Source organism: Carassius auratus, chromosome 23 (genome assembly GCF_003368295.1).
Source record: "Carassius auratus strain Wakin chromosome 23, ASM336829v1, whole genome shotgun sequence".
NCBI classification, from domain to species: Eukaryota; Metazoa; Chordata; class Actinopteri; order Cypriniformes; family Cyprinidae; genus Carassius; species Carassius auratus.
The window spans coordinates 18,526,731-18,537,859 of NC_039265.1; the positions used below are offsets into that span (position 1 = coordinate 18,526,731).

General features: G+C 36.5%; 2 protein-coding genes across 3 annotated transcripts in view; both read right to left on the bottom strand.

The window, feature by feature from the left end:
- Positions 1 to 82: 82 nt before the first annotated feature.
- Positions 83 to 6,866, bottom strand: LOC113041663 (complement factor I-like). 2 transcript variants are annotated; one of them, XM_026200317.1, is made up of 12 exons: positions 6,719 to 6,866; positions 6,056 to 6,332; positions 5,572 to 5,716; positions 5,308 to 5,495; positions 5,106 to 5,213; positions 4,193 to 4,297; positions 4,035 to 4,079; positions 3,683 to 3,798; positions 2,682 to 2,785; positions 2,324 to 2,598; positions 2,139 to 2,228; positions 83 to 395 (listed from the first exon to the last, which is right to left on the bottom strand). In XM_026200317.1, the coding sequence occupies exons 1-12, from the start codon at positions 6,806 to 6,808 to the stop codon at positions 178 to 180; spliced, it is 1,761 nt and encodes a 586-aa protein (XP_026056102.1). In that variant the 5' UTR covers positions 6,809 to 6,866; the 3' UTR covers positions 83 to 177. The 2 variants fall into 2 exon arrangements, with proteins under 2 accessions (XP_026056102.1, XP_026056101.1); XM_026200316.1 differs by having other exon boundaries at positions 4,035 to 4,085.
- A 2,511-nt stretch (positions 6,867 to 9,377) lies between these two features.
- LOC113041665 (tetratricopeptide repeat protein 39B-like) overlaps positions 9,378 to 11,129 on the bottom strand; it is an 11,575-nt gene continuing 9,823 nt past the window's right edge. Inside the window, exon 19 of the mRNA XM_026200319.1 lies at positions 9,378 to 10,186. Coding sequence (XP_026056104.1) covers positions 10,090 to 10,186 — 97 coding nt within the window. The 3' untranslated portion in view covers positions 9,378 to 10,089. The remainder of the gene's footprint in view (positions 10,187 to 11,129) is intronic.

Genomic DNA, 11,129 nt, shown 5'->3' on the forward strand with positions numbered 1-11,129 from the left:
TGACATGATTTAAATTTCATAGACTGATCATTCACTTGAGGACTTTTGAATAAAACAATATATAATAATAGAGACACATGGATGGTGTTATCAGCACTTTAATAGAAGAACAACCAAATGTTTTTAAAAGCACAAAGCATCAATCTGTAAATGAGAACCGGTTACATTTGGGAACATTTACTGGTTGAATTTGGTAACGGCCGGCCAGCCTGTGTTGGAGCGGATCCATTCAAAATAATGCGCCACTTTAGTGTAGATGCCGAGATGATTGGGTTCGCTGCATTTATTTCCCCAGCTCATTATTCCCCACACATATGACAAACCAGACGTGTCCGTGCACACCAGTGGCCCTCCGGAGTCACCCTGACACGAGTCCACCCTCCCGTCCAGGTCACCTGACACAGAACAACCAATGACAGTGTTATTCGACAGAGATGATGACATCACTGAATTCAGTGATGAACTGCCTTTAACTATCATTTTGCATTATTGACACACTGTTTCCCTAATAAATGTTGTTCAGTTGCTTTGACGCAATGTATTTTGTTTAAAGGGGGGGTGAAATGCTATTTCATGCATACTGAGTTTTTTACACTGTTAAAGAGTTGGATTCCCATGCTAAACATGGACAAAGTTTAAAAAATTAAGTTGTACGTTTGAAGGAGTATTTCTGTTCCAAAAATACTCCTTCCGGTTTGTCACAAGTTTCGGAAGGTTTTTTCGAGTATGGCTCTGTGTGACGTTAGATGGAGCGGAATTTCCTTATATGGGTCCTGAGGCACTTCTGCCGGAAGAGCGCGCGCTCCGTATAGCAGAGCACTGAGAGCACAACAGACTTCACTGATCAGAGCGAGAGCGTCGCCAAATGTCACAAAAGAAGTGTGTTTTTGGTTGCCAGGGCAAGACAACCCTGCACAGATTACCAAAAGAGAAACAGCATTAAGGGACCAGTGGATGGAGTTTATTTTTACAGAGCATCAACGGAGTTGAGCAAGTGTTTGTGTTTGTTCCCTGCATTTCGAAGATGCTTGTTTTACAAACAAGGCCCAGTTTGACGACGGATTTGCACATCGTTTATTTCTTAAGGATAATGCAGTCCCAACGAAAAAGGGTCACGATCGTGTGTTGGAACCACATGCGGTGAGTAAAACTGCTTCAAATATCTCTGTGTTGTTAACTTAGCTATCGGCGCGTAAGCACATCAAGTAAACAACATGCGATGTTGTCATCAAACTGCATTTTCCACATGTACAGCTTAAAAAAAAAAAAAAAAAAAAAAAAAGACGACATAAAGTGGAACTTAGTCATTTTCCAAAACCGCTAAGCAAATATATACAGTTTCAGTACATACCACATAGAGACGTCGTTGCTGCTGCTGCTCTTGTTAAATTTCAGCCTCTGGATCTGGTTCTGGATCATAAATAAACGGCTGAATCTGACTGTAAGCCATGGTTTGTTTTGGATGATGGTTTTCCCTCACGGTAATGTCACAGGTTCCACACGCTCTCAACACAAAAGCTTACTAGCGCTCATGATTCTTTAGCTCCGCCCACACGTCACGCCTCCAGTCGGTCGTGTTTTTCCGGGAAAAATTGGTACAGACTATCTTTCTCTTATGAATATAATAAAAATAAATACTTTTGGAGTTATGAAGGATGCAGTACTACTCTATAGGTACTCAAGATTAACAGGATATTGAGTGAAAATGAGCATTTCACCCCCCCCCCCCCCCCTTTAAAGCGCTATATAAATAAAGGTGCCTTGACATAGGCACTGATTACAATATTTATGCACAATTTTTATATGCACTTCGAACTAAATTTCATCTGCACCACTTTATTGACATCTTTGTGCCTTTTTGGAGCCATATTTTTGTAATTGCTTGGAAAAGAGTGAATGATACAGTAAAGAAAAGAAAAAGAAAAGGAAATACTGCATTGGAAATATGCAACTGGAAGAGTTGCATTTTATAAATGCATTGCGAAAAAAATATAAATAAATGTAATTTATTAAATATTAATAAATATAAATGAGTGTTGAATAAAACTAAACATTTAACAGTAGTTTTCACTTCACAGCAAATCCTTTGCATTTAACTGTATGCAGAACAGAACGGCAATGAAAAGGTTCAAACATACCTGCACACTCCATTCCTGCGAGGAAACGGTCCTTGAAGTAATGCTCGCAGTCGCCAACAAGCGTCACATTTGCCCATTTCAGAGTCGCTCCTGACCATCCAAACACACAGAGAGACAATAAGACCTCAAACTCCAGCACATACCCCTCCTGATGTCTTTAGGTAGTCTTTGACCGGCAGCCAAACCTCTGCCCCAGCCGGAGACGGTGCAGGTGTCGTTGGGCTGGAACTGTTGGGTGGACCAGGGAACGCAGACAGCTCGGACCGCTGAATTGTCCAGCATGCACTTGTCCGAAAGTTGCACCTCCTCCAGCTGCACCAAAGCGATGTCGTTGGCATAGGTTTGAGGGTTATATTCATGATGGATGATGATGTTCTTCACCGGGACAATATCCGTCGTCGACTGCGAACGATGCTTCTTCCAGAGAGAGAACTTGATGCGGAAGGACTTGGGTTTGGGCCTAGAGGCGTGCAAACATGCTGGTGAATCGGTGGAGACTAAACAACGTTCGGCTAATTTGGGACTTGTGGTGATTGGCTGTACCTGACGCAGTGTGCGGCGGTCAAAACCCAGCATCCACCCAAATACACCCCTCCGCAGCGGATCGAACCTTCATCCTGAATGGCCACCTGCCACTGTATCTGAGTCTGCAGGGCAAAGGTCACACAGAGGTCATTTCTTACCTGCTTGCATCAGATTTCCTAGTGCCTATTATTATTTAACTGTTAAATATTTAACTCAGAAAAAAATGGTATCTGTGAGGATTTCCTGAGACTGCTCTCCTTAGAGTTACAAATGATCTGCTCTTATCATCTGATCGTGGGTGTATCTCTCTATTAGTTTTATTGGATCTTAATGCTGCGTTTGACACAATTGACCACAACATTCTTTTGCATAGATTGAACACTTTGTTGGCATTAATGGAAGTGCATTAGCATGGTTCAGATTATACTTATCTTAACTCAACAATTCGTAGCAGTGAATGAAGATGTATCATATCAATCACAAGTGCAGTATAGAGTACCTCAAGGCTTAGTACTAGGTCCGCTACTCTTCACAATTCATATGTTACCCTTAGGCGATATTATCAGGAGACATGGTGTTAGCTTTCACTGTTATGCTGATGATACTCAGCTCTGACTTGAAATGTTAAACTGCATTGTTGTTATTGTTTAAACTATGACAAATATTGATCTCAAGTACTGATTATGTTCTTTGTTGATGGGTAAAAGTTTCACTCGGTGTGTTAAAATGGTTAAATATATTTTCATCACATTATGTAGACTACGTTTCAATACGTGTGCAGCGCACTTGCATAGAGAGGCTCCGCCCACGCTTTCTTCTGATTGGCTGTGATTTTTGCATCATGTGTTTGTTCATGTTTTTGCATCTCTGACATAAGCATCATGACTTGTAAAGTTGCTTTCACATTGTACAATATAAATTAGATTTGGCTTGGTTTTGGTACTTGGCTCGTAATGTGCTGCAGTTTCATAAAACATTGTTCAGTAGCTGTGTGTTGTATTGTTAGTGTCTGGACTGACCGGTAAAGTCTCTTCCCATCCTGCTGAACGTTTCCAGCGTTGATCGTGATCATCCTGTCTGTTGGGAATGCCACACTGCAGCTGGCTTTCTGCAGACGAACGCATTCCTCTGATCTCTGGAACAACATGAAGGTGAGTTATTATCTTTATGATTTTAAATCATGTGAATACACTCTTAAAATTTTGTTCCAAACACTTGCTATGCAAAATATATATATATATATATATATATATATATATATATGTATATATATATATATATATGTATATATATATATATATATATATATGTATATATATATATATATATATATATATATATGAGTTGAGAGACCGATGAGCTTTTACTTACCTGACATTGGATCTGTAAAAGTGTTTTCTATTGCTTTGTCAGTTTCTGTAACTAAATGAAGAAAACACAAAAAACCACCTGATTCTACATTCAAGAACTGAGTCCTGAATCTTTTGGTGTTTTTGAGCAATAATGAGATTTTAAATGAATTCACTAACCTTCGAGTTCATCTTCTCCTCCCAGACAGTCCCTGATTCCATCGTTGACGGCGTAATGGGGAACACAGACACCCGATTTACAGAGGAACGCCTGACCCTGGCATTCTTCACACAACAGAAACAGGAAATCAAGATTATCAGTCTGCTTTATGCCAGCAATGCTAAAAACATTGATTCATGTTCCACTAAAGACCCTTGATGAAATCACTTGAATGCACTGGAGAAAAAACATCATATTCCAAAAGCTTAAATGTAAGTGATATTTTTGAGTTTTATATTTGAAGTTTTTTTTTGTGTGTGTGTGTATTTTGTACATTTGTTTTGCTTAGCTTTATTAATGTTGTTTAATGTCAGTTAATATTTTAAGCATTATTAGGTTAGGTAAATTATCACATTTGCTAATTATTTGCAAAAATAATTTGCGCCTTATTTAGAAACAGCGACATGAAGGGAACAACAGGATTGTTGAAAACTGCACAAAATTTGTTTATTGGATGCACTGGATTAAATTATGTTTTAGTTTAAAATTCCTCGGCTTATTTTTTATATTTCCATAAAAATGACAAAAGTTAATTTTTGCATATTTTAGTTCAGTTTTAACATGAAATGAATGCATTTTAATTATTATGATTAAAATATTTTAACATAAAGAATAGTATCATACCATTAAGATAACCTGAGAAATATTGTTAATGTAAATTGAAAACAGAGTTGGTGCTAACACTGAGCCCTGAGGGACACCTTTATTAAACGTTAATGGTTTAGATAATTGTTGATGAATCTTTACATATTGGGATCTAATAAATAATATATATATAAATGTATAATGCATTTCATGACAATTTTTTCTTTTATTTAGAACAACAGACAGGATTGTGGGAAACAGAAAGAGGACTGATAATGCCAGACTCACTTTGGCAGCACATCTCGTCACTGTTGTCTCCACAGTCATCAACACCATCGCAGGGTTTTCCATGGATTAAACACTTCCCATTCACACAGAGAAACTTCTTACATTCATCTACACAGAGAAAACCCATCAATGTGAGTGAAAAGAGTGTCAGAACAACAGATTAGCATTAAACATTAAAATGATGACTGCATTTCAGAGCAACCGGCACATGGAGTTTCCTCATAACACTTTATAGCGGCCACCCCAGTTTTGATAGGCTCTGGATTATAGATTGTGCACTCAGCCAATGAGAGCTCAGATCCGGTGCAGCGAACCCTCATACACTCTTTCGACCATTCAACAGCTTCATCTAGAGACCCATATGGGATGTTAGATGCCACCTCTGCTCCTCTGAGAGACAGAAAGAATAAGATAAGCAGTCGCTGTGTGTTGAGAGAAAAGATGTCTTGTGTTCAGGTGTGTTTACCTGTCGACTCCCTTAGCGTTTCGGCAAACGACATTTGCTGCTGCCATATTCCAGCCGTTGCCACATACCAGCATTTTCCCCAATTTAGTTTTAATCTCCACCACATTATTAGAGCCAGAGACCATCACATCCACCTTCTCTTCCGCTGGACACAAATATTAAGGTTCACCATAAGAAGATTTTCTTTAAAGAACCCAGACACTGTTATGAAGAGCCTTTAACAAAGCAGTTCAGATTTGGAGAAATGTAGCATTGCATTACACTGTCAGTAAATGGGGGCCGTCAGAATGACAGTCCAAACAGCTGATAAAAACATCACAATAATCAGCTGCTTGGACTCTCATTCTGACGGCACCCATTCACTGCAGAGCATACACTGCTGAGACAGTTATGGAATTATTATTCATTATTTTATTTTTTAATTAGGTTTAGATTTAAAAATGCAATCACACAAGTTTGACCCTGATTAAAGTTCATGTCTCACCTTTGCAGGTTTGGCTGAAGTGTGAGAAAGTGGGACTCTTGGTTCTGCAGGAGATTGCATTGGCCTCACACATGGAGTAATATTCGGATCCGTCCAGCGTGCAGGCTTTAATTTTCTGCTGTGGACATTTATTAGGCGTCTTACAGACACACTGTCCTGCGATGCATCGTCTCCATGGAGGACAGAAGACTTTAGAGCAGGACAGCCGAGTGTAGTTCTGATCCAGACATTGGGCCGGACCCAAGAAATCCTCATCAGGTACTTCTGCATGATTGAGCTGTGAGTAAACCATGGGTTTTAATGCTTTTGAGGCAGTTTGGGGATTTTCAGTTCTCAAAGTCAATAAGCTTTTCGAGTGTTATTGAGACTAAAATAAAAATATTAACTGCAAATTCATTCAAAGAAATTTGCAATTTTAACCTCATCCTTCGACACAGGAGTCGAGTTCAAAGCATGTTGGCTTCATGTATAAATTATATAGATTTAAAAATAATGAACAAATAAAAAACTGATCTTTACAGCATTGTTTATTTTGTGATATCTTTTGCAGTCCTTGACACTGTGATCAAGATTCCATTGTAGTTGTCATCATGACTCGTTTTCAGAGTTAACAAGATAAATTACTGCATTAATCATTGAATTTGATCAGATTCACAAACTCACTGCAGTCTGGAAGAGAAGACACATGAAGCAAAAAACAGCCCTCATGATTCGTCTGTTCTTCTCTTCGTCCTGTCCCTGACTCAGTCGCATAGTCAAATGATTAACCTCTGAAGCCACACTGAATCAGACAGAAGGGAAGGGCGGAGAAACAGCAGCTTCTGCCCGAAAAGGTCCGAGCTGTTGGTCAATATCAGAGTTTTGCATTAGTCGATAAAAACTGTTTATTCAGTCAGTAAAAACAAGGCTACAGAAAGAAAACTATGTAAGTGAATGAGCAAAGGGATCAGAAAAAACTTTCTCAACCCTAAAAACTTTGAATCCCCACTTCGACCTGTTCTTTTTGTGAATCAAACATGGTAGTCAATGTACAGAAGTCAGTTTCCAATACCGAATAAAAAATAAAACAAGGTAATTGCGACTTTTTATCTCAAATATCTTGCGAATCTGAGTTTATGGAATTGCCTAATATAAATTAGCAATTTTAAGTTATAAAGTCGAAACTGAGTTATAAAGTCAGGATTGCGAGATATAAACTCCCAATTTTTATTTTTTTTTCTCACAATTGTGAGTTTATATCGCGCAATTCTAATTTTTTTTTCTAACAATTGAGTTTATATCGCGCAATCCTGACTTTCTTTTTTCTCACAATTGAGAGTATATTGTGCATTTCTGACTTTGTTTTTCTCACAATTGAGTTTATATCGCGCAATTCTGACTTTCTTTTTTCTCACAATTGAGAGTATATCGCGCAATTCTGACTTAGTTTTTCTCACAATTGACAGTTTATATCGCGGAATTCTGACTTTCTTTTTTTCTCACAATTGTGAGTTTATATCGCGCAATTCTGACTTTCTTTTTTCTCGCAATTGAGAGTATATTGTGCATTTCTGACTTTCTTTTTTTTCTCACAATTGAGTTTATATTGCGCAATTCTGACTTTCTTTTTTCTCACAATTAAGAGTTTATATTGCGCAATTCTGACTCTTTTTTTTCTCACAATTGTGAGTTTATATCGTGCAATTCTGACTTTCCTTTTTCTCACAATTGAGAGTATATTGCGCATTTTTGACTTTTTTTTCTCACAATTGAGTTTATATCGCGCAATTCTGACTTTCTTTTTTCTCACAATTGAGTTTATATCGTGCAATTCTGACTTTCTTTTTTTCTTACAATTGTGAGTTTATATCGCACAATTCTGACTTTCTTTTTTCTCACAATTGAGAGTTTATATCGCGCAATTCTGACTTTCTTTTTTCTCACAATTGAGAGTTTATATCGCGCAATTCTGACTTTCTTTTTTCTCACAATTGAGAGTTTATATCGCGCAATTCTGACTTTCTCTTTTCTCACAATTGAGAGTTTATATTGCGCAATTCTGACTTTTTTCTCACAATTGCAAGTTTATATCGCACAATTAAAAATCATATAAAAATAAGTTTTAATTTCTTGTTCAGATATCAGACTGTGCAGATAGTTTATTCTCTCTATATTTATCAGTATTTACTTTATTACTAGTTAGTGTGAATATATTGTGCGCAAATGTTAAACGAGGAACATGCCTGAATTGCACAATGTCATTTGCAGTATTAAACAACAACAACTGAAGGTACAGCAGAGTGTAAATAAACATTGAATTTGTTCAATCAATAACCTGCATTTCAATCTCAGTCACAAACTAAACATACTTCTGGACTGAACAGAAATCAAAGTATTGTAAGACTGAAACAAATATGAACAGATCATCTGCAAGGAGTCAGAAACATTGTGAAACTGGGTGAATTAGTGTTAAACAAAACTGAGAATTGATGGATCTACACTTGTGCCTTATTCAAGTAATAAATATAATATATGCTGAATTAATACCTTCAAATGTTTCCATCAACAACAAGTTATGAGCTCTGATCATTTATAGTGGTTCACAAACAGGTCAGTCCTACATTACACTGAATAACGTAAAGTAGATCTGAATATTAGCAGGAACATGGAAACTTTGCAGTTAACTACTTTAGATGAAGGCACCTTGTGTCTGTATATTATAATGTGAAATGATTCTCCAAAAACAAGTCGACCAAATGTTTCAAGATGTTTAGATGTTTTTTTCCAGCATAAAGTCGTTGCCCACTTGACAAGTGCTCGTTTAATAAGAAACAAATCATTAGAAACAATCAGGCAACGAGCTTCATGAAACAGAAATGTGCATGTGTTTGAATGTACTAAATCGGCAAACTTCAGCACTTTTATACATAATGCATATTATTTTTGCCTTTTTTTCCCAGTACAAAATCTAAACTTTCTTAAAAGATACATTTACTTAAAATGCAAGATATATATATATATATATATATATATATATATATATATATATATATATATATATATATATATATATATAAATATCTCTTCACCATTAAAACAAGAAATATTATCTGGAAAATATCAGAAAAATTAAGAAAAAAATTAAACAAGTTTATTTTTAATTCTAAATTATGATTTTTTTTTTCATGAAACAAAACAAAATCTTGAGTAACTTTGCTGTTCAAGTAAATCTATTAAATCAGTTTTTAGATTTGTACTGGGAAAATAACAAGAATACTGAGGAAAAATGTTTTTTTTTTGCTTGTTTACTCCAGAATAACAGAAAAAAAAAACAGAAAACAAATGAGGTTTATAAAATAGTATACTGTATTTAATCAACTGTATTTGATTGTTGTACAATATATTTGGTATTAAACATTAAAACGAGAGCATACATGCAAAAAAAAAATTAACAGTCCCACCCGCTACATTTAAAACATTAACCAATAAAACCGTTTTATAATAAGTTTAAAGTGAACAACAAAACAAACCCTTTTTAGATTTTTTTTTTTTTTTTTACAGTTTCTTCTCAGCATGATTGTTGACTGATTATTATTGCTTTCAAAGGATTTTTTGTGAATTCCTTGGAGCGTCTACATTTGTAATAAGCATAATAACCTCCAAGAATTTTATTGCAGTGAACAACAGTCGTACAAATGACACACACACACACACACACACACAAAACAGAGGCACACAATGTAAGACACACAAGTAGACAGATTTGTAAAACGTTACATTCATTACAGCAGCTGTTTTCTGATTGGACGTCAGCGAGTTTCTTCTGCTGTCTGATTGGCTGGACAAACGCACAACTCTGTATTTAAACGAACAACAAGTAAGTGTTCAGATGTTCAGATTTGAGGTACACAGATGCTAGTTTTGACGTTACTGATGACTTTGGTTTGGAATGGTTGGTGAATGTGTTTTTCTAGTCGCCACGCTGCTTTGGTGCTTCGATGGCGGTCGTGAAGTGCTTGTCGCGTGTTGATCGTCCGGTCGAACGTTGTCCTTCATCACGGAGAGTTTGTGGGAGAACTCTTCAGACTGCTGAGAGCCGCATGGATGCGGAAATGAAGACGAGACTCCATCGAATAACCCTTATAATTCAACCTACAGACACAAATACAGTCAGATTCTTTAGGATAAATGATTGTGTTGATTTTCTAGCAGCTGCCTGTTTACGCTACTTAAGAGGTGGCCGATATGACCAAAAATGCATACGTAAGTTAAGTTCGCAATAAGCACGGTTAGAATTAAAAATGAAGAAATTCTGCATTTCTTTCACCCTCTGTAAGGATGTGTAAAATCTGACAAAGTGAAATCCCAATTTTGAGTACTTTTTACTGTACCAGTCTTGTTTTGTGGACCATTGAACTTAGTATGTGGACCAATACACAATGAGCCAAATTACACCGTCAGCCCAATTCATGGTGTGATTTCTCAACAGTCACAGTGGATACATTAAATCAGAAACAATTACTTTATATTCCAGTTACTGCCATGACAAAATCCAAATTTTGAGTAATTTTTACTGTACCAATCTTTTTTTATTAACTCTTGAACTTGGAATGTGGGACAATCCACACTGAGCCAAATTGTGCCATCATCCCAATTCGGGCTTCAGTTTCTCAACCACTTCAGAAGATACGTTAACGATGATATTAAGCTTTTATACAAGAGTTACTACCCTATTGAAATCCACATTTTGAGCACTTTTTGTTGCACCAATCTTTTTTTATAGACTGTTGAACTTGGCATGTGGGACAATGTACAATCTCGGATTGTGCCATCAGCCCATTTCACACCTCATTTTTCCAAACGGCAAAAAGGATGTGTCGAATCAGACATAAGACCTCGATACTAGGTTTACTCTAATAGAAATAAATTCTAATTTAGAGCACTTTTGACTTCACTATTCTTATTTTATAGACTCTTGAACTCTTGGACAATGCACATTGAATTGTATTACACATCAGCCCATTACTCAACCAAAAATAGTTCAGTAAAATGTATTAAAAATGAGTTTTTCACAAGATCCATTGGTGGGATTTAG